The sequence below is a fragment of the Amaranthus tricolor genome, chromosome 9, assembly GCF_026212465.1.
Source record: "Amaranthus tricolor cultivar Red isolate AtriRed21 chromosome 9, ASM2621246v1, whole genome shotgun sequence".
Taxonomy (NCBI): domain Eukaryota; kingdom Viridiplantae; phylum Streptophyta; class Magnoliopsida; order Caryophyllales; family Amaranthaceae; genus Amaranthus; species Amaranthus tricolor.
Window position 1 is genome coordinate 12151563 of NC_080055.1, and position 20598 is coordinate 12172160.

The 20598-nt window shown below is 34.2% G+C and overlaps 2 protein-coding genes across 4 annotated transcripts; one reads left to right on the plus strand and one right to left on the minus strand.

Moving 5' to 3' along the window:
- Nucleotides 1-711: 711 nt before the first annotated feature.
- Nucleotides 712-9875, minus strand: LOC130824201 (heavy metal-associated isoprenylated plant protein 27-like). 3 transcript variants are annotated; one of them, XM_057689102.1, is made up of 3 exons: nucleotides 9793-9873; nucleotides 1547-1725; nucleotides 712-1345 (listed from the first exon to the last, which is right to left on the minus strand). In XM_057689102.1, exons 2-3 carry the CDS (start codon nucleotides 1643-1645, stop codon nucleotides 944-946), a joined length of 501 nt encoding a protein of 166 aa, XP_057545085.1. In that variant the 5' UTR covers nucleotides 1646-1725; nucleotides 9793-9873; the 3' UTR covers nucleotides 712-943. The 3 variants fall into 3 exon arrangements, with proteins under 3 accessions (XP_057545085.1, XP_057545084.1, XP_057545086.1); XM_057689101.1 differs by lacking the exon at nucleotides 9793-9873 and having other exon boundaries at nucleotides 1547-2329; XM_057689103.1 differs by lacking the exons at nucleotides 712-1345; nucleotides 1547-1725 and adding an exon at nucleotides 2383-3285 and having other exon boundaries at nucleotides 9793-9875.
- A 167-nt stretch (nucleotides 9876-10042) lies between these two features.
- Nucleotides 10043-19849, plus strand: LOC130823876 (protein FREE1-like). The gene is made up of 10 exons (XM_057688691.1): nucleotides 10043-11120; nucleotides 11717-11803; nucleotides 11911-12042; nucleotides 16077-16205; nucleotides 17372-17437; nucleotides 17527-17637; nucleotides 18161-18253; nucleotides 19129-19162; nucleotides 19329-19399; nucleotides 19550-19849. Exons 1-10 carry the CDS (start codon nucleotides 10368-10370, stop codon nucleotides 19625-19627), a joined length of 1554 nt encoding a protein of 517 aa, XP_057544674.1. The 5' UTR covers nucleotides 10043-10367; the 3' UTR covers nucleotides 19628-19849.
- The last annotated feature ends 749 nt before the right edge of the window (nucleotides 19850-20598 follow it).

Genomic DNA, 20598 nt, shown 5'->3' on the forward strand with positions numbered 1-20598 from the left:
CGATTCTCGTGACGCCTCCGCTAACCATTTTGTTCCCTAAAAAATTGTACCTAATATTATTAATTTGTAATTGGAATAACAAAAAAAAATAGAATAAATGGATCAAATAAGAAGAATCAATTAAGAGTATAAACTAATGTAAACAGTAAAAGTATAACAAAAGCAAAAAAAGAGCCCAAACTATAAAAATTAGCAATGGAATCATGAAAATAGTATTAAAAGCATATCCAAGTATGGTCTAGAAAAAGTGTTAAAGATAATGAGTTTTTATATGTGCCATAGTATCATTTATTTAGTTGAATCCTATGTCCCTTCTAATTTATCAATTATATACTTTAATCTAGAGCATCTGCATATGAAGCAGAAGGTTCGGGGTTGAATCCTTACTAGGCGTATCTCTCTTTACTCTTTTCTCGGGGGAACGGGTATAATTCGTTTGCATCTTTCAGGAAAAAGAAAACTCCTCACCGGACACTGCCTTGTATGGGATACTGGAAGTGTCCTTGACTAAAAGCGCTTGTGGCACAAGGGATAGACCATCTGCATGTAGAACAGAAGGTTCGGGGTTTGACCCTTACTAGACACAAGTATCAATTAGGGGGTTTCTTGACTGCGCACATCTCTTTTTACTCCCTTCTTAGGAGAACGGGTCTGATTTGTTTGCATCTTTTAGGAAAAAGAAAACCCGCACAAAAACCCCCACCCAAACTCTGCTTTGTGCGCGATATTGAGAGTGCTCAATACTTTAATCTAGTTAAAATTTAGAATAATAGCCTACAACAATCCCAAAATTTCAACATCATAAAAAAAAAAAGCAACACTTATTAGTTATTACAAGTTTACAACAATAGAACTATAATTCAAGTGAAGTAATTAAATTTATGTACAACAAAAGTACAAAAAATAAAACATGACCATATTATGTTACATAGAAGTAGAAATATCACATAATTACACATGCATTAGGATTTTCATCACTAAAAGCTGTAGAATACTTGAGCTCAGTCGAAGACTGAAGAGCCGATTCAGCAAAATTATTAGGATCACTAAGATGAGGGTTCCTTACGTATCCAGGTGGAGCTTTCTTGTCATATACACCTGGTGCATAAGGGCGAACCAAGTGTTCAACAGCATCATATGGGACATATGGCCATAATTCAGCTTTCTTTCCTGTATGATGTCGAACTCTTTTCAAGACCTTCTTGGGATCCACATACCCCATCACCGTTAGTTTATGGAATTTGGGATCCGTTTCAACTCTAGTCACTCCTTTCATGCCTTTTACGCTTTTTTTTACTTTTCTCTCGCATCCTTCACAATCCATTCTTACTTTTATTTCTACCGTCTACACACCACATCAAATACAACAATAACTATTATTTTATACAGTTTAGAATGAATTAGGTTTTATTTCAGTTGGATTGAAGACATTTAAGTTTCTCCTTTTGAATGCTTTTTAGAAGATATAATATAATATAATGTTGCAAAATTTATAAGATAGAGGGAGTAGAACAAATTAAATGGAATGAAAGAATAGATTACATACCTTGAAAGGTTTTCTAGTAATGTTATGATGATGAGAAGAAAGCCATTTGATCCCATCACTTAAACATGAAGTACAGTCGTCAAAATCCAAACCCCTCATTGATCTGATTGATTATTGGTATTAATTCCACAATCCAAATTCCAGGGATGAGAATTGAGAAGCAGTTTCTGGATTGATTACTGAGTAACAGTAATATAGTATTAGTATGTACAGCTTCAAACTTATGTTCTGATGCATGAGTTGGCTCGAGCCGCGGTTTTCTTTTATGTTCTAGTCGCTAGTCATGGAAACATGTCGAAACTTCTGGGCTATTATTCACTCTGGCCTTTTGTGTAGGAATTCGCTTTCCGATATCACAAAAACTTGGAAAAACATTTAATTTGGGTCAGTCCAATTTGCACGTGTAATATTTTAATTTTTTTGGCATTTATCAATTTTGACTTTAAAAATATCAATTTTCAATATTGATACCTTTAAGATCAAAATTGAAAATTACCCAGAAAATGGAAAAATGCCCAGGTTGTTACCCACTCGAATTAGGTCGGCTCAAATTAACGATCTCCAGTATGAGGCCGTCTCGTCCAAGACCAGTTGTTTCGATATACTTTGTAACATTTTCTTTCACAATCATATACTATTATCACACAATCTAATGAAAAGATAATAAAATTCTACATAGCATTCTATAGTAATTTGCTATATAGAATTATTCTTATCAAAATTAACATCAATTTATTAATTCCTTTAAAATATGAATAATATATCATAGTTAGATGTGTTATGTTAAATTTCATGGAATATTATAATTTGAAATTAAAAGCTACATAAAATTTCCATTTAAAGTCTCTTAGAATATATATATTTGACTTTTTTATGTTGAACAGTTTTCATTAAAATTTTAATTTCTAAAATATTTCATCAATAAACAAAAGATATATGATAATTAAAAATTATTTTGAGAATGATAAATAATCATTATGATAATGTTGTTGGAAGATTACCCAGATTTTTCTTAAAAAGTATGAGAACTTTAATTAATACTAACTAGATAGATTCCCGTGCCAAGCACGGTTTATAAATTATTTAAATAAAAAATTACTACCTTATATATGTAATTAAGTTATTATATGACTCTTAAATTATTATAACTCCTAAATCATATTGAAACTATACATTGATTTATTTTAGAAAACAGTAAAAGTCTTACTAATAAATTGAGATAGATATTACTAATATATATAAAATAAAATCATAAAATCATGCACTAAACAATATATATTATAAGTAAATACATAAAATAATAGAAAATATCAATACATATAAAATAATATAAAAATGCCAGACTAAACAATGATTTACGCCATACTATCAATTCTTTCAACTAGTGCAACACTTCCTCCTTTTGGTTTAGTTCTTTCGGTTTTAGCACTCTTATTATTTTCAAATATATCACTTTTCATGACTTTTTTTCTTTTTCCTTTATCTTTCATGTCAAGAGTCTCTGCTAGATTAGGAGATGTAGGATTAGATTCTCTCCACATAGTGTCCCACTCATCATTTCCCACATTAAAACCAACTTCTTCATAACCAGCTGATTGACCATAGTGAACATTGTAGGGAGATGAAAAAGGAACATATATGTCAGCTCCTTGGGCGCATCTTCCAAACACTTTATCCATTTTAATTTCAAGTTCAGGTTCAATTCCTTCATCCTTAAATGATTCAAATTTTAGATTTTCCTGTGTAAGGAAATAAGAAATAAGTGAATGCTCTCAACCCTTTTTTTATCACATTACTTAAATTCAACAACAATAAAATAAACTAACTTGAATCTTTGCACTCCACCACTCATCACTTGCATTAACTGTTCCTTTCTTGTGTTCCCATCCTAATCCCGTCTCTTTGGATTTTAAATTTTTCCAAAGCATCCATTTAGGTCTCATACCATCCAATTTAATTTTGAGTCGAGCTTTATCCCATGGTAAATTAGTTTATGCCAATCTTATACTAATGTTGGCCATAATATCTTGTGCGATGTTATTGCACCATTTTTACCTTTACTCCACAACGTATGCTTGATACACAAGTCAAAAAGCATATAAATTAACTCCTTCGACCCTATATTCCTATTTGTATTGGCCCCTTCTTGATTTTCATTGTTTGTCTCACCATGTTCAACCTTATTGCTCTTTTTTCGTCCCATCTAGATATTTAGCGAATGATTACCCTAAATTTTCTTAACCATTCAGTACTACTACACAATGAAAATTGGAGAATAATTACTCTAAATTTTCTTAACCTTGCAATATTCTCAAAATCACTCTTAAATCCCATTCATATTTCTAAATCCAATTTGTACCCCATAAAAATGCCAAGACCTTACTTATTACAACTAATTTAAAACCAAAAGTACAAATTACAACTCTGTTAGAATATATTGTTAGAAAATATTCTTAGGACATATTCCACATCTAATTAATTGATTTATCTTATTTTAGGTAATATCTTTTGCAATATCTTCTCCTTAATTTTAGGCCAAAATTGATTGTAATTGGGAGAAGATAATTTTTTAACTATTTATGGCTGCTCAATGAGAATAAACGGCACATTCGAATTCCCAAAACTGATTCTTCATGGTATCAGAGCCGATGGTTCGATCAACAATTTAAAAATGGTAGGTTCGAAAATAATGATGTTCCTACCCTAATTGATTACTCCCACATGTGAACTTCACGGGGGTTCGCATGTGGGGGGGTGTTGGGATGAGTTATCCCACATCGATAAATTGAAAATGGTGTGCACGCTTTATAAGCTATTAGAGACCTTCTTCCCATTGCCATATGGTTTTGGGATGGTATATATCTCCTTGGCTTATGAAGTGTGTGCACTTGTGTCCCCCGTTAATATGCAGGCATTCACAATAAGTCCAGCCTAACTTAACATGGTATCAGACGCTCAGGCAAATCATACAACCTAAAAAAAAAAAAAAAAAAACCATGGCCGGAGATCAGAATACTCCACCACCACTACCACTACTGCGTATCGACATAACCTCCCCTTATTACCTCGGTCCACATGATCGTCCTGGTGATTTTATCACTCCGACTCGTCTTCGGGGTGATAATTATGATGAGTGGGCTAGTGATATTCAAACCGCGTTAGAGGCTCGCCGGAAATTTGTTTTCTTGAACGGTTCAATTACATCTCCTTCTTCCTGCACACAAGAGGATTGGAATACTCTCCATGCCATGTTGATATCATGGCTCATGAACACAATAGAACCCAAAGTCAAGGTTACCCTGTCCAAATACAAAGATGCCAAACGCTTATGGGATACTCTAAAATCCAGGTATTCCATTGTTAACGGTCCTCGAATCTAGCAGATTAAATCTGCCATTGCTAGGTGTGAACAAACCAAAACCATGTCGGTTTCCACATACTTTGGTAAATTGACATATTTATGGGAGGAGTTAAATAATTACGAACCTCTTATTACATGTTCCTGTTGTGAGTCATGTCAAGCAGGACTAGAGCATGAAAAACGCCGTGATAATACACGGCTTCATCAATTTCTTATGGGTTTATACACCGATTATCATGCTCAAGTTCGTGCTAATATTTTGTCTTGTAATCCGTTGCCTACTCTTGATCAGGCTTATCAACTAGTAATTCAGGATGAACGTGTTCGTCTCGCCAAGTCCATGACCGAAGACAAACCTCCGGAAGCTGTTGGTTTTGCTCTTCGGCACTGCACAGGAAAGGGTAAATCAGAAAATCTGGTTGATCAAAGGGAAAAATCAGACAAATCCCATCTTCTTTGCACTCACTATAACAAGAAAGGGCATCTCGTTTCTAGCTGCTTTGAATTGATTGGGTATCCCGACTGGTGGCCAGGTTTGTCAAAGACGCAGGTGGGTGCTGGTCGTGGGAGATCATCATCGCAGCCAGCTAGCTGCAGTAGGGGTCGTGGTGTTTCGGCTCGCACAAATGCAGTAGCTGGTCCAGGTAACAACCACGGCTCATATCCTTCAATTGGGCATTCCAATTCGCAAGTATTCTCGGCCGAACAATGGAAGGCTTTGGCTGGATTTATTGGTAACACTAAAATACCTTATGATAGATTAACAGGTGAGTTTGATTGTCATATGTGGATAATAGACACCGGTGCATCACGACACGTCACATGTATAGACTCGTGGCTTCATGATGTGCAGCAAGTTTCATGTCCAGTAGGTCTTCCTAATGGGAAGACTGTGACAGCAACAAAAGAAGGCTCAGTTTATTTATCGAGCAAAATAATTCTTAAAAACGTTCTTTTTGCTCCAGAATTACAGTGCAATTTAATTTCTATATCGCAATTGATTGACAATTTACAATGTACTGTACAATTGACTTCAAAATCTTGTGCTATACAGGACCAGTCGAGGGAGCTGATTGGAACGAGTGTTAGACGTGATGGACTTTTCTATTTTGATGGTGTCAAGCAAGAGCAGCAAATTTCAGTTCATGCAGTTTCTTCTACACTAGAGTTATGGCACAAACGAATGGGTCATCCGTCTGAAAGAGTAGTGAAGCTTCTTCCCCCTGTTAGTAGTAGTACGGGTAGTTTAAATAAAGCATGTGAAATTTGTTTTCGTGCTAAACATTCCAGGGATAAATTTTCTTTAAGTGAGAATAAGGCTTCTAGAATTTTTGAAAAAATTCATTGTGATCTTTGGGGACCTTATAGACATAAATCCTCTTGTGGTGCAAGATATTTTTTAACCATTGTTGATGATTATTCTCGAGCTGTTTGGCTTTATTTGATGGATGATAAAACAAAAGTTTTTCAAATGTTTATGTCTTTTGTTACTATGATTGACAGACAATTTTCCCAGAATGTTAAGGTGGTTCAAAGTGATAATGGGCTGAATTCAATTGTTTACTTGATTATTTTGATGCTACTGGTATTTTGTTTCAAACCTCTTGTGTTGGGACGCCACAACGAAATGAGAGGGTTGAGCGAAAACATAAACACATATTAAATGTAGCGAGAGCCTTGAGATTTCAAGTACACTTACCGATATATTTTTGGGGAGAGAGTGTTTTAGCAGCCGCTCACTTAATAAACCGTACCCCTTCACCTCTTCTCCAAAACAAAAGTCCATACGAAATTCTCTTTAATAAACCACCTTCATACAACACCATTAGAACCTTTGGTTGCCTTTGTTTTGCCCAAAATCAAAAAACCGGAGGGGATAAATTTGCAAGTAAAAGTCGTAAGTGTATTTTTGTTGGATACCCATTTGGTCAAAAGGGGTGGAAACTTTTTGATTTGGATTCAAAGGTTTTTTTGGTGTCCCGTGATGTGAAGTTCTTTGAAGACGAGTACCCGTTTGTTGACCCTATTGCATCAAATATTGATCCGGAAAATATTGTGCCTATGTTTGATAATATTCATCATGATTTTACTGCATGTGAAGATGATTTGTGTGGAATTTATGACCATATTGAGGTGCAAAGTTTGGATCAAAATGAAAATAACAATACCATCTCACAAATAGAAGCCCAAACAAGTGGGCTGCCAGCGCCAGCTGGACGTCAGGCCCAGATCAACAACGTGCCAACACCAGCTGGGCAGCAGGAGTTCACTAGTTTGTTCCCTGGATTAACAGCACCAGATGGGCTGGATCAGGCCCAGCAAAGCCCTCCCACGTCTCCTACTCCAACAAATCAGCCTTTTTGGAATCATGAACAAGCCCAGCAGCATAGTGAGACCCAAAATAATAATTTGGGACGTGGTTTTAGGGAGAAATTTCCTAATGTTCGGCATCGTGACTATGTAACACACACCATCTTTACGAGAAGTCCATCTCCTACATCTTCTAACACTTTGTCTCCTAAGCATCCCTCAGTTACTCCTTATCCTATAGCACATTACATTAATTGTAATAGTTTTTCTTTGCGATATCAGACTTTTATTGCAGCCATAATTTCAGGCAAAGAGCCACGTTCATTTAAGGAAGCCATGACAAATGAAGGATGGAGAAAGTCTATGCAAGAAGAAATTTGAGCCTTGGAAAATAATGGTACATGGACCTTGGAAGATCTTCCTCGTGGAAAGCGTGCTCTTGGGAGCCAATGGGTCTACCGTCTCAAATATAAGTCTGATGGAAGTGTGGAGCGACTCAAATCCCGACTTGTTGTGCTTGGCAATCATCAAAAAGAAGGCATTGACTATAATGAAACATTTGCTCCTGTGGCTAAAATGGTCACTATTCGGGCTTTCTTAGCAATTGCAGCATCCAAAAACTGGGAGTTGCATCAAATGGATGTTCATAATGCCTTTTTACATGGAGATCTTGAAGAGGAAGTGTACATGAAACTTCGTTCAGGGTTTGATTCAACTCACCCAAATAAGGTATGTCACCTACGCAAATCTCTTTATGGATTAAAACAGGCTCCTAGATGTTGGTTTGCCAAGCTTGTATCAGCCTTGAAAGAATATGGTTTTCTTCAATCCTATTCAGACTACTCATTGTTTACTTATACTCGTGACTCGGTGCAAATCAATGTTCTTGTTTATGTTGATGACTTGATCATATCTGGGAATAATTCCGCTGCTTTACGTACTTTCAAAACATATCTCAGTGACTGTTTTCATATGAAAGATCTTGGAACTCTGAAATATTTTCTTGGCATAGAGGTTGCTCGTAGTGAGTCCGGTCTATTTCTTTGTCAAAGAAAGTACACACTTGATATCATCTCTGAAACATGTCTCTTAGGGTCTAAACCAGTTGGTTTTCCGATTGAACAAAATCACAAACTCGGTCAAGCATCGGGTGAATTACTAGTTGATCCTGAATCATATCGCAGACTTATTGGCAAGTTGATCTATCTTGCAGTCACCAGGCCAGATTTGGCTTATTCTGTTCACATACTTTCACAGTTCATGCATGAACCCAGGACTGAACATTGGGAAGCAGCATTGCGGGTTGTACGATACTTGAAAGGTACTCCCGGACAAGGTATTTTGCTACAATCAGACAGTGAATTGACACTTCAAGGATGGTGCAATTCTGATTGGGCTGCATGTCCTATTACACGTAGATCTTTGACTGGTTGGCTCATTTTTCTAGGTTAGTCCCCTATATCATGGAAAACAAAGAAACAGAATACTGTTTCCCGTAGCTCCGCAGAAGCCGAGTACTGGTCAATGGCTGCCATCACTTGTGAGTTGAAATGGTTAAAAGGCTTGCTTTTGAGTTTGGGGATACATCACCCTAAGGCGATCAATTTATTTTGTGACAGTCAGTCAGCTTTACATATTGCAAAACATCCAGTTTTCCATGAACGGACAAAACATATCGAATTGGACTGTCATTTTGTCCGTGATGCAATTACTAAAGGCCTAATCGCTCCCTCCTATATTCCTACTCAGATGCAACTTGCTGATATATTCACCAAGGCTCTTGGAAAATCGCAGTTCGATAATTTATTAAGCAAGTTGGGCATTGTCCCTTCCCATGCTCCAACTTGAGGGGGTGTTAGAATATATTGTTAGAAAATATTCTTAGGACATATTCCACATCTAATTAACTAATTTATCTTATTTTAGGTAATATCTTTTGCAATATCTTCTCCTTAATTTTAGGCCAAAATTGATTGTAATTGGGTGAAGATAATTTTGTAACTATTTATGGCTGCTCATTGAGAATACACGGCGCATTCGAATTCCCAAAACTGATTCTTCAAACTCAGATCCGAAACATAAACAAAACCTAAATTAAAATATCAAGTAAAAAAATTTTTAAGTAAAAAATAATTTTCCAACCTATTTCCATCATTAATTTGTTAAATGAATCAAAAGTAAAGAAAATACTAGTCATAAACAACTTACTGTCAGATCTTAAAACTAGTTTCCCAAATCTAACGAAATTAACACCACTAATTACCAAATTAACTACATTTTAGGATCAAGATTCAAAATGTAAATGAGCAAGGTCAAGATTCAAGAGTAAAAAAATATGGTATAAAATAGGTCAAAAAATCTAACAAAATTAGCACTACTATTTATCAAATTATCTACATTTTAAGATCAAGATTCAAAATGTAAAGGAGTAAGATCAAGATTCAAGAGTAAAAAATATATGGTATAAAATAGGTCAAAAAAATGTAATATAATAGGTCAAAAAATGCAAATCAATTTCATAATCTGAACAAATAATCTAACAAATGAAAATGAAGCAATTGATTGAAAGATTGACCTGCTCGTATGTCTTCAGTGTCATGAACAACTCCACTTTTCTTCAAGCATTTTTATCTCTGAATTCAATTGTTGATTGGGGTTTAAACTTAGGAGTAGGACATTAGTAGGTGAATATGTTATTATATAATAAATGAGGGTAAAATAGTAACTTGAAATGTTAAAAAGCCAACAGCCATTTCTTACACAGCTAAGAAATGTAGCTGTTTATTTTTGACGGAAAAGCCAAATGAAAAACTACTCTAAAAACTACTTACCAAACAAATATTTTAATTATTTGATCTAATTAAAAGTCAAAAGTCAATCCAAAAGCCATACAAAAAGCTGATTACAAGCCCTTAGCATTTAAACGCAACCTGAAGCTTCTTTGGTACTTCGATTAGTTGGCGAAGGAAACTACTTACATATTCTTGTTCATTTTTTCTCTCTCTATACATGATTTCTCTCCAATCTAATTTCCTTCAATCAATTGATTCCTCAATCACTCTTTCTGTCATCAACTTGAATTTATCGCTTCCCATTATTTTCATTAATTAAATCCTTGCAAACCACCAAATTGAATTCGAATTTACAAAGATGCACCAAGGTGTAGGTGATAGTTCCAATTCTTATCACCCAAATCAATTTCATCAATCCACCTTCCAAATCCCTAACCCTAATCCCACTTTTGATTCTTACGTCCTCAATCCATGGCCTGCTGCATCCGCCTCTGCTCCACCTCTTTCGTCTTCTTACGCTTCGCAATGTTCCGATTACGATTACCCTAGTTATTATCCTCATAATTCCACTCCTACTGCCCCCTCTTTCCCGCCAAACCCTAACCCTAATCTCCATCCTCCTTCCTACGAACACAATCAACCTTCATATTACTCTTGTGATCATAATCATCCTACCAAAAACCCGAATCCGAACCCATCATATACGGGTACCAAATACTCATCTCCCCCTTCCCATGATGCAAACAGCTTGAATTATGACCGTTGGAGTGGTTATGTGGAGCAGGATCATGGTATGTACAGCGATGATGGTGTTTATAGATATGAAGGAGGAAAGGTGGAGCCTTATGGAGCCCGAGGAACGGCTTCTTTTTCAGGATCTAATTCACAAGTTATGTTTGATGATTATGGGCGCCCCATTAATCTTTCACATGGTAATGATCGTGGGACTAGAGATGGGAATGTTCAGGGAGGAGTAAAGGCAGTACCCAAGATGGTGAAGGCGATTCCCAAGGAAGATGTGGAGGATGATGTTACGGGTGGTGTGCAGAAGTTTCGCGTCAAAGTTTTGGCTGAGGGTTATGGTCAGAGTGATATGGATGTTCTTTGCCAGGTTTAATTTCGACGCTAGTGATTTCTATCATCGTTTTTGTTTAATTATAGGAGTATATATTTGTAATCTTCAGTTTGAATCAATTGACGGTTGATGCTATTAGGTACTTTGATAAGAATTTTAAGTTAAAAATAAGAAATAGCGACGATGATGAAGAATTAGTATAATAGATATAATATGTTACCAGATGATAGCTGATCAAGGCTTTGTTTTTATACCTTTTAGCTATACGTGATTTTTGGAAATTTGTGGAGATCAAGTCCTCTAGGTTCAGGTTAGGTTAATTTCAATTTACAACTAAAAATAACACGCTCAACAAATTTCAGGTTTGAGTTCTGGCCAATAAGTTAGATAAGGAATTTTAAGGTTACAGAACGAACCCGTATGCTTTTTGCATATTTGAGTGGCCTTTTTCTAACATGCTTGACATAGAATTTCCTTGACATACTAAGGATTGTTTTGGGTGGTCTTTTTTTTTTTTTTTTTTTTTTTTTTGACTAATTGGGAGGTCTTCTGCAGTTGTACTTACATTGTGGGCAAATCTTGAAGGTTTGCTAATGCTTTCACTTTAAATTGATTATTGCATGATTAAACAGATTGGTTTGGATGGGATTCGAATGCTCGATCCTGCAACAGGTCGGACACTGAGAATATATCCTATTAAGGCAATAACAAGATGGGAGGTAGGATTGATGTTGTAATGCTAAATGCTTTTCTCTTATTGATTTTGCTTCTTTGTTTGTATTGGGCGTTAATGTTCTTAAAGGTCACTTTTTACTCTCCTCTTCAGGTATTGGATTCCTATATATTTGCATTTTGGGCCAAAATGCCAACAGACGTTGAACCACAACGCATTAGACTAAAGTCAAACAGCTATACTACTAATACAATATTAGACACAGTTACAGCAGCAAGTGTGCAGGTTAGTGAACTTTATTATGCCATGATGATGTACTAGGTTTCTTTAGTGATCTTGCAATCCTATTTTGATTGACTTTTGGCATCTTATTTGCTTATTGCACAGTTCAGAGATTTCCTTACTTGATTTGGAACTGGTGTTGCTATATGATTTTAATTTTTTGGGCATGAGCTTTTGTTTCTTTTGGCATTATATTATGTGGACTTGATACTTTTTGATGATAATTTCATCACCCTTTTCCCTATGATGCATGCAAAAAGTGTTTTTCTACAACATTTATGCTTCTGATGTATATATATATATACATACATATATATATATACATATATATATATATATACATATATACATATATACATATATACATATACATATATACATATATATATATATATATACATATATACATATATACATATACATATATACATATATACATATATATATATACATATATACATATATATATATATAGAGAGAGAGAGAGAGAGAGGGGAAGGATCTAATTAGAAAGTGTTCAAAATAAGAAGGATAAAAAACATTCTACACCCTTTTTCAATAAAATAAAAAAGTCACTGTGTACACAGAAAAGTTAATGTCATAAATCTGAAAAATGTTCGTAATTTATAACATAGTATCATTTAATGCTGTATATATATATATATGTGTATATATATATATATGTATATATATATATATGTATATATATATATATATATATATATATATTTTTTTTTTTTCTACAGAAAATGTGTTATTTTTGTTTATAAAAAAAGTTAGTCCTTTTTAGCAAAAAAAGTGTTACTTTCAGATTAAAATATATTTTTCAAAAAGAAAAAATAATACAAAGTAACACATTTTTTTTGAAAAATAACATCTTCATATATATATATATATATATATATATGATATAGTTTCAGTGAGAACCAAGCTTATATGAGAACCATGAGAACCAATTTCCCTGATAAAAATATGTTACTTTTTCTCGGTAAATGTGTTACTTTTGCACAATAAATGTTACTTTTGTTTATAAAAAAATATGGTACTTTTAAGTAAAAAGTTACTTTCAGAAAAAAATAAATACAAAGTAACACGTGTTCGAAAAGTAATATCTTTTTTGTAAAAAGTAACATCTTTTTGTGAGTTTTTTTCGGAATTTTTTTCTTAAAGTAACACTATTTTTTGCAAGTATCTTTTTTATTAAAAAATAATAACCTTTTTGCCTAATAGTAACATCTTTTTTTGTAAAAAGTAACATTTTTGTGAGGCAGATTGGTTCTCACGGTTCTTATATAAGGATGGTTTTCATTGGAACTTCCTCCTATATATATATAATTACACACACATGCACATATATATATATATATATATATATATATATATAGGGCTGTAAAAAAACCCGACCAGCTGACCCGCAATATAAATGGCGGGTCAATTTTTGAATAAATTTGCAACCTTACCCTATCCGCCTTAATTGGGTTGGGTCATGGTCTGAAATTTAACTGATGCGGGTACCCGGTGACCCGCTTAGCTGCTGACTGCTTTACAGCCTAGACAACTTGCTTTCTTGAAGTTGTTCTAGACAAAGACAAAGTGCGATACTCTCATGATACTAAGCTTAGCATTGTTTTAGTCCTGTTAGGGGTTGAAGTCTGCACACTGTCACAGATGTAAGTGTCAATGTAAAGGGTTTCATCTGCTTTTGTGGATGTTTGAAATAGTTGTCTGCAACAATATCTAAGTTCTAAAACCTTAAGCTTGATTCTTGTTTTCTTGCATATCTCAATGTTTTGAAGAGCAATTGAATTAGTTTTCTCTACATGACTTCAGTTGAAGTTCACAAATTAGGCTTGTTCCAAAAAATCAAAAAATAAAACCTGGTACCCGGTGTCCCGACCCGACTTATACGGGTACCCGACATATGTATAACATATGTGTGTGTATATATATATATATATATATATATGTATTCGTGTTCTTCCCGGACTGACAAAATATAGATGCAGTAAGGATGAAGTTTGTTGTCTTTGCAATGCTTGAAGTGAAAACTGGGTTTTTTATGTGGTGAAATTAGGATCCAGTAAACACTTTTTGACTTTATGTTCACCTAAATTTGCATAGCTTCAGCAACTTGTTGGTAAAAAGGGATGGGCTAAGTAAAATGGTAACTGGAAAATACTTGAATTGCAGGTTCCTTTGTGTAAATTAAATCTGAATTCCATGTTTTCATGTCCACACATAAACAAAGACAGGGTTTTTAACTTTTATGAAAACTATATAAAAGAATGTTTGCCGGCAAAAGATGCATAATCGTTGGTCCTTGGGTTTATAATTTTTTGCTTCTGAATTATTGCTTTGTAAATCTTTTTTGCAAAGCATAAGTAATATATAAATTAATTATTTTTAGCAAACTACAGCAGATTGTCAGCAAATCGAAAATTTGGTGTTACCATTTTTTATTTGTTGTTATCTAACATTTATCTCCAACAATCCTAGGAGTTTGAGTTGTTCAAAGTGTCAACATTATTGTAACAATCCTACTTTAACCCCCTTGTTTGGATTCACGTAGTTTATGTGGGATTATTGTTATTTACTTTCATAAAATTGTGATAAAATAGTGATTTGGTAACGCAATGCGGCTATCATAATGCAAAAGATTAGCCGAAAGCATAAGATGACCTTCACCCAAAACACAAATTTTAGTTTAATTTTTTGAAAACATTTTACAAAGCAGGCGATGGAATGCGATGTGACCTTATTTTTGCGCTATTATTGCTTCTTATTGAGCTGATATCAGTTTGAATTGCTATTGTTACTCGTCGAGCGCCACTTTAGGAACACATATCTATGTAGCATTCATTCTTTTTGTCGGTTGATTTAAGGATGTTTTGGTGCAATTCAAGGATGTTTTGGTGCAATTCATCCTTTCAGTTTGTCATAATAAGTAAATTAAAAGAGAGGAAAAACATAATATATAGTATGACTAGAAAAAACAATACGCACGCTCCAAAAAGCGAAAATTAGGGGCATTCAAGTTAGCATGTTTACAAGTATGTCATATTGTGTGGAAAAAAAATACTTACTTAAGTAAGCAAAATACTAACTATTAGATTAAAATCCCATTAATGTATATTGGTTTTTGTGAAGATAAATCATATTGCATCCTACTTCCACAATACTATTATTTGTTTGCTACATTGCTTTTCATTTGATGAGGGAGGGAGAGACATGGTACTCAATTTGTATGGTCTTGAACCATGACATGTGTTACTTATTACATGTGTTCAAATGTGTTACCTGTCCCTCGGAGCCGAAAGTATCTCGATCCAAAATTGTGTTCTTTTTTGGTTGATCGAACCGACATATTCCGAAGTGGATTTGAGGCTATTATAAGGTTATGAGACTTTCCCACATTGATTATATGGGCAACTAAGAAGGGGTTTATAAAGTAAATGGACTCTTTCACCTAGCAGGCTTGGCCGCTTGGGTGAGTTTTCTTGTTTGTTCTACCGGTGCAAACGCGAGATAACTGATCTTCAAGACTTCAACCGACCTGTAACTAATCGGTTCGACCCAAGCATGACCGATTGTGACACGCCTTCGAAAAGTGACCTGATAGGACAACCTTGGAGAAAAAACTGATCTTGCCCGTTACCCGAATGAACACCTATACTATTTATGCATTTATAGTTGTATTCACGTGATTTGTCTTCAATGCTGTTTTTACATTTTCACAAAATTTGAGTGTTATTGTGTCTTAAATTCTGCTTGTGCCTAAGAATCTACTATGCATGTTGGTTGCTAAATAATTCTCCTTGTTCTTGTAGAAATTTCAAGATTTTTGCTACATGATCTTTATTTTTAGTTTTGCCTAAATATTTTCTTGGATCCATATCATATTCTGTACCTCAACTCGTTTTTTCATAATCTGGTATTTTGCATTTCTTGGGGTGGCTTTGAATTTGGTGTCTCAGTTTTATAGTGAGGTCATTCTTATTTTATACTTATTTGTTTTAATTACATCCATGATGATGAAGGTTAAAGAGATAGGTGAAAGAAGAGAATCCATCCCATTCAAGGCCTCTGAACAGCTAGCTGATAAGAAGAAAGGTTTTGTTGACTGGGTGAGCTTGATCAAACCCCAAGATGAGGAGAAAGATCACTGGGTGAGTCCTTTTGCGTGTTAACTTTTAATCTCAGTTGTTTTATTCACTTTATTTAATTATTTTTCAGGATAATATATTCAGATAAGGGCTAACAAATTCTAGTAGGTTAACATAAGTTCTATTAGGGGCTGACCAGTTTCACTTTAGATCATTTGGAAAAATTTTGTTTTGCATTTGTTATATTGGCAAATATTGGCTGAAACTGTGAAACATCCCTCAAACTAGTCTAAAATGTGGCTTTTTTAAACCTTTAGATAAGATGTGGGTAATATCAATTTAGTAGATTTGAAGACTTTTTCGGCTTGGTTGATATGATACAATGTGACTTTGTTTTTGCACTATGCTTCAAGGCAATTTTTATTTTTTATTTAATTTTTTTATTTTTTTTAAAGTTTAATTGATTTGATAGGAAACTCAGATTTCAGATATGGGTTATAATTCCAGACAATAAATAACCGTGAATATTTAATTTAAGACAAACGGATGCGTCCTTTGAGATCTTTTGCTAGTTGTTACTTTGCTAAGTATATAATTACTAGGTTTGTAAATTGTTATGATGTATTCCTTAACATATCACAAGTGCTAAGAAAACACATTGTTCCAAAATTTTTTCACAAAATAATTTGTCGTGTTCATGCAAATATATGCAGGCATGGATAGGTATTTCCATTTTGTTGGTTGAGATGATAACTTATTAGCCAAGTATATGTAGACTGCAGTACCGACTCTTGTATCACCACACTTCTGCCATTTTGCTTCTTCATTTGTTTTTGGTGGGGGTACTTTTATTCATCTGTTTGATTCCTTACTCTGAATGTGCATTTGACATAGTTATTTTCTGTTATAGGCATAGTTATCATAAATGCTTTAAGTACCTCTGAAACCTAAGTTCCCTTTGCTTGCATGGCTTCAGTAAATAGCGTGAGCCATTCTGTACAAGCTGTTAATTTTTCTGGATTGGAATGTGGATGGTCAGTCTGGAGACTGATTACCGAAAGAAATTTTGCCTATGAGAGCATTTGATTTTTTTTTATGTTGTTTCTTTTTAAGTCAATTATGTGTTGATTAGGAAAATCAGCATCAATTTGAGTCCTTCTAACATCTACAGCTTCCCAACTCATTTATATTTTTACCTTGATATTTTCTCTACTTTATGCTTTATACAGGTTCCTGATGAAGCAGTCAGTCAGTGCACGTCATGTGGTGCAAACTTTAATGCTTTTGTTCGCAAGGTTTGTGTTTGAGGATTCATGATTTGCACTTTGTGCCACCTTTTCTATATTTATGTTCTCGACTCATGTTTCATGGCTTTTCTCCCCAGCATCACTGTAGAAATTGTGGTGAGATCTTTTGTGACAAATGTACTCAAGGAAGAACTCCTCTTACAACAGATGAACAAGCACCATCAGTTCGAGTTTGTGATCGTTGCATGGTACATTTCAACTTTCCTTTACTTTGATTGTTATCTGAGGATAAAATCTTTCCGAATCTGTGTATTATGTGGACTACTAATTAAGTGGCTCTTAATTTTATCGCTTGATTTAAACAAATTGTTTGTCTTTTAATATTTTCTGAACAAATGTCTGAAATGGGTTATCAACTATCAAGTGTATTTTTCATTTTTTCTTCAAGTTGATTTTTTTTTACTACCCAGTACTCATGTCTAATAATCAGTATATTGTGTTGCTATCTTGCCCCCGCCCCTTTTTATTGATAAACTGTTCACAGCAATCATTTTCCATTTTCTTGATGAGAGATGAATGTTGTTGGTTATTGACTTTTCTAATTAGAGGCTTTTTTTTGTAAACATTCTTGCTTTTTTTTTTTTTTTTTTCATGGTTCCCGACTTACTTTATTTAATCTCCTTTTTGTGTACTTTTCCCATTTAGTTTGGTGTCTCAAGATTGAGTTTTCTTTCCTGCTACATTCTTTGACTGTTGTTTGTTTTGTTCCAGGCTGAAGTCACTGAGAGGCTTGCCAATGCTAAGGAGGTTGCTAATAGAAGTGACTCATTTTTAAGTCATGAGGATTTGGCTAAAAAGCTTAAGGTGACTTTGTATTTCTAAATCTATATGATGTATTTGATTTTATAACTAAGGTCACAATATATGTTTTTGTAATGCCTTTTCTTTTTTTCAGAAAGAGTTTTTTACAAAAAGGAAAATTGTGCATGTTCTTAAGTCCATAGAACCAATTGTGCATGTTTCTAGTTTCTCAAATCCTGACCATTGCATATATATCTTTACTATACCTAAAGTCATTTAAGACTGCGTGTCTGCTAACTGTTTTATGCTGTATGCATGCATGGTTAGGTTTTAAGATGTACTTTCAAATACTTACATGTATCCAGATTCCAGCTGGCTGTATGGTTTACATGAATTTTCTTTCTAATAGTGTGGACCATCATCATTTTGTTTAAAATTGTTATGTGATCTCGTATTGATTAATCCTAACTAGTATTTGAACGAGGACATTATCTTTCTCGCAACTTACCTGGAGATGAAACTTAATTCTGCATGCGCAAGGTTGAGTCTCCATTGTTAATACCTCTCTAAAGTGTAAACACATTTAATGTACCATCTTTGTAGGGAATCATTTCATTCTTTGATATTTTTCATTGTATATTATCGAGAACCATATAGTATGCAATATTAACTTGGAATCATAGGTTTTGCATTAAGTTTGCAGTGAATGTTATGCTTCTGTAGTATATTGGTCTTATCACAATTCATTCGATAATGCCTGATCAGGTTTGTGTAGTAAGTTTTTGTTCTATGGTTTTTTTGATTGTTTCACGTGCTCTGGATGATGATAATATTATAGTTTTGGGTGGAATATACATCATTTTCAGTGTATTAATACCGTGATAGAATAATTATGAATGCATTTTTGACATTTGGTTGCTATATTGATCCTTGAACAGGAGGAGATGAGTAGAAATTCGAAGTCATCAGCAGGTACTCATCGTGGTCAATCTTTTTTCCCTCTAGAACATCTGTAATTGGTCGTGGGTTCATAGACATAGTTGATAGTATACACTTATGACTCCAGTTTATTGTGTGTTGATCTTCACGCTATTATTCACTAATCATCTAACTCTTATTAATTTGCGGCTATAATCAGGTTTGAAGACGGAAGGTTCTCTGACACGGATGAGAGAAGTTGAATGTCCCACTTGCACAGTCCACTTGCAGGTTCGTAAATCCATCTCATATCAGCACTGCTTCTGGAGATGATTAACTTCCCTTTACCCTTTGCTTTTTTATCATTTGGCGGATATATATTTTCTGTATAAGAATTCAGTTCAGTCTAGATGACAATCAGCTATTGGGCTTCGGTGGCAGGTTGAAGTTCCAGCCTCTGGTTCGGAGACTATTGAGTGCAGTGTTTGTCAGAATCCTTTCCTGGTTAGCGCACACTAATTAACAGCAAACTTTTGGACCCTTATTTTGAGTAATATATGTATTGTGGGGGAAGCGATCACCATTCACCGTTAGATTAATTGAAATGAGTGCCTCTTAATATATGTTTGGTATGGGACTGTGGGTATATAATATCTTACGCATATGAGCCATGAGTCTGTTGATATGATACACTTGCTATGATATTATGGTTGTCTGTAATTTGAAGAACTTTTTTTTTTTTTTTTTTTTTTTTTTTTTTTTTTTTTTTGTAAATAATGTAAATTCTTTAGTCAATTTTTCGATGCTGATTGAATTGGTTTTGATGCATGAGGCGTTCCCATTTTGTGACTTTTTTATGTGTGCACTTGTAAAAGTTGCAGGTATTGAAATAAAACAACTATCAAAGGGGAAAAGGGAGGAAACTTTAGTGTTAAGAAGTTATGGTGAATGATGCTTGTTAGAAAATGAATTTGAGCATAAATAAGAGTGCTGGGTAGAAAATTTAAAAACGATGACATTACATTTTCTAATAATAAATAACCATTAATTCAAATGTCTAGAAATTAGGTACCATTTTCAATAGTACTCTATGTCCATGGTCCTTACTAGAGTTGTTCAAATGCGATCCGACAGCATTCGAACAGAAGCTGCGCCCAAGTCGATTTACGTCTGAAAATCGTAAAATCTAACCCGAATTGCGAACGATTTTTATAACCGACATATAACCATTAACCGAGATTACGTGAACCTAATAGTGACCGACCCGAATCATACCCGACCCAAATCATGCTCAAAATCGAACTCGATCCGGCTAAAATCGACTTAACGCGAACGAATTTTTAATCGAAATGTTGTAAACCTGAACCAATTTTTAACAGAGGTATGATCGACTCATATTCAATCATCTTATTAGTTAATCTAATAAAGTAATAGAAATTTTAATAAATTAAATTTTATACATACATGATTTTATATATTTAGAGTTAATA

Coding starts and splice junctions, on each gene's coding strand:
- LOC130824201 (XM_057689102.1), bottom strand. CDS start 1,645: ATGAGGGGTTTGGATTTTGACGACTGTACTTCATGTTTAAGTGATGGG. Junction 1,346..1,546: donor TTACTAGAAAACCTTTCAAG/GTATGTAATCTA, acceptor TGTGGTGTGTAG/ACGGTAGAAATAAAAGTAAG.
- LOC130823876 (XM_057688691.1), top strand. CDS start 10,368: ATGCACCAAGGTGTAGGTGATAGTTCCAATTCTTATCACCCAAATCAA. Junction 11,804..11,910: donor AGGCAATAACAAGATGGGAG/GTAGGATTGATG, acceptor TCTCCTCTTCAG/GTATTGGATTCCTATATATT. Junction 18,254..19,128: donor ATTTGGCTAAAAAGCTTAAG/GTGACTTTGTAT, acceptor ATCCTTGAACAG/GAGGAGATGAGTAGAAATTC.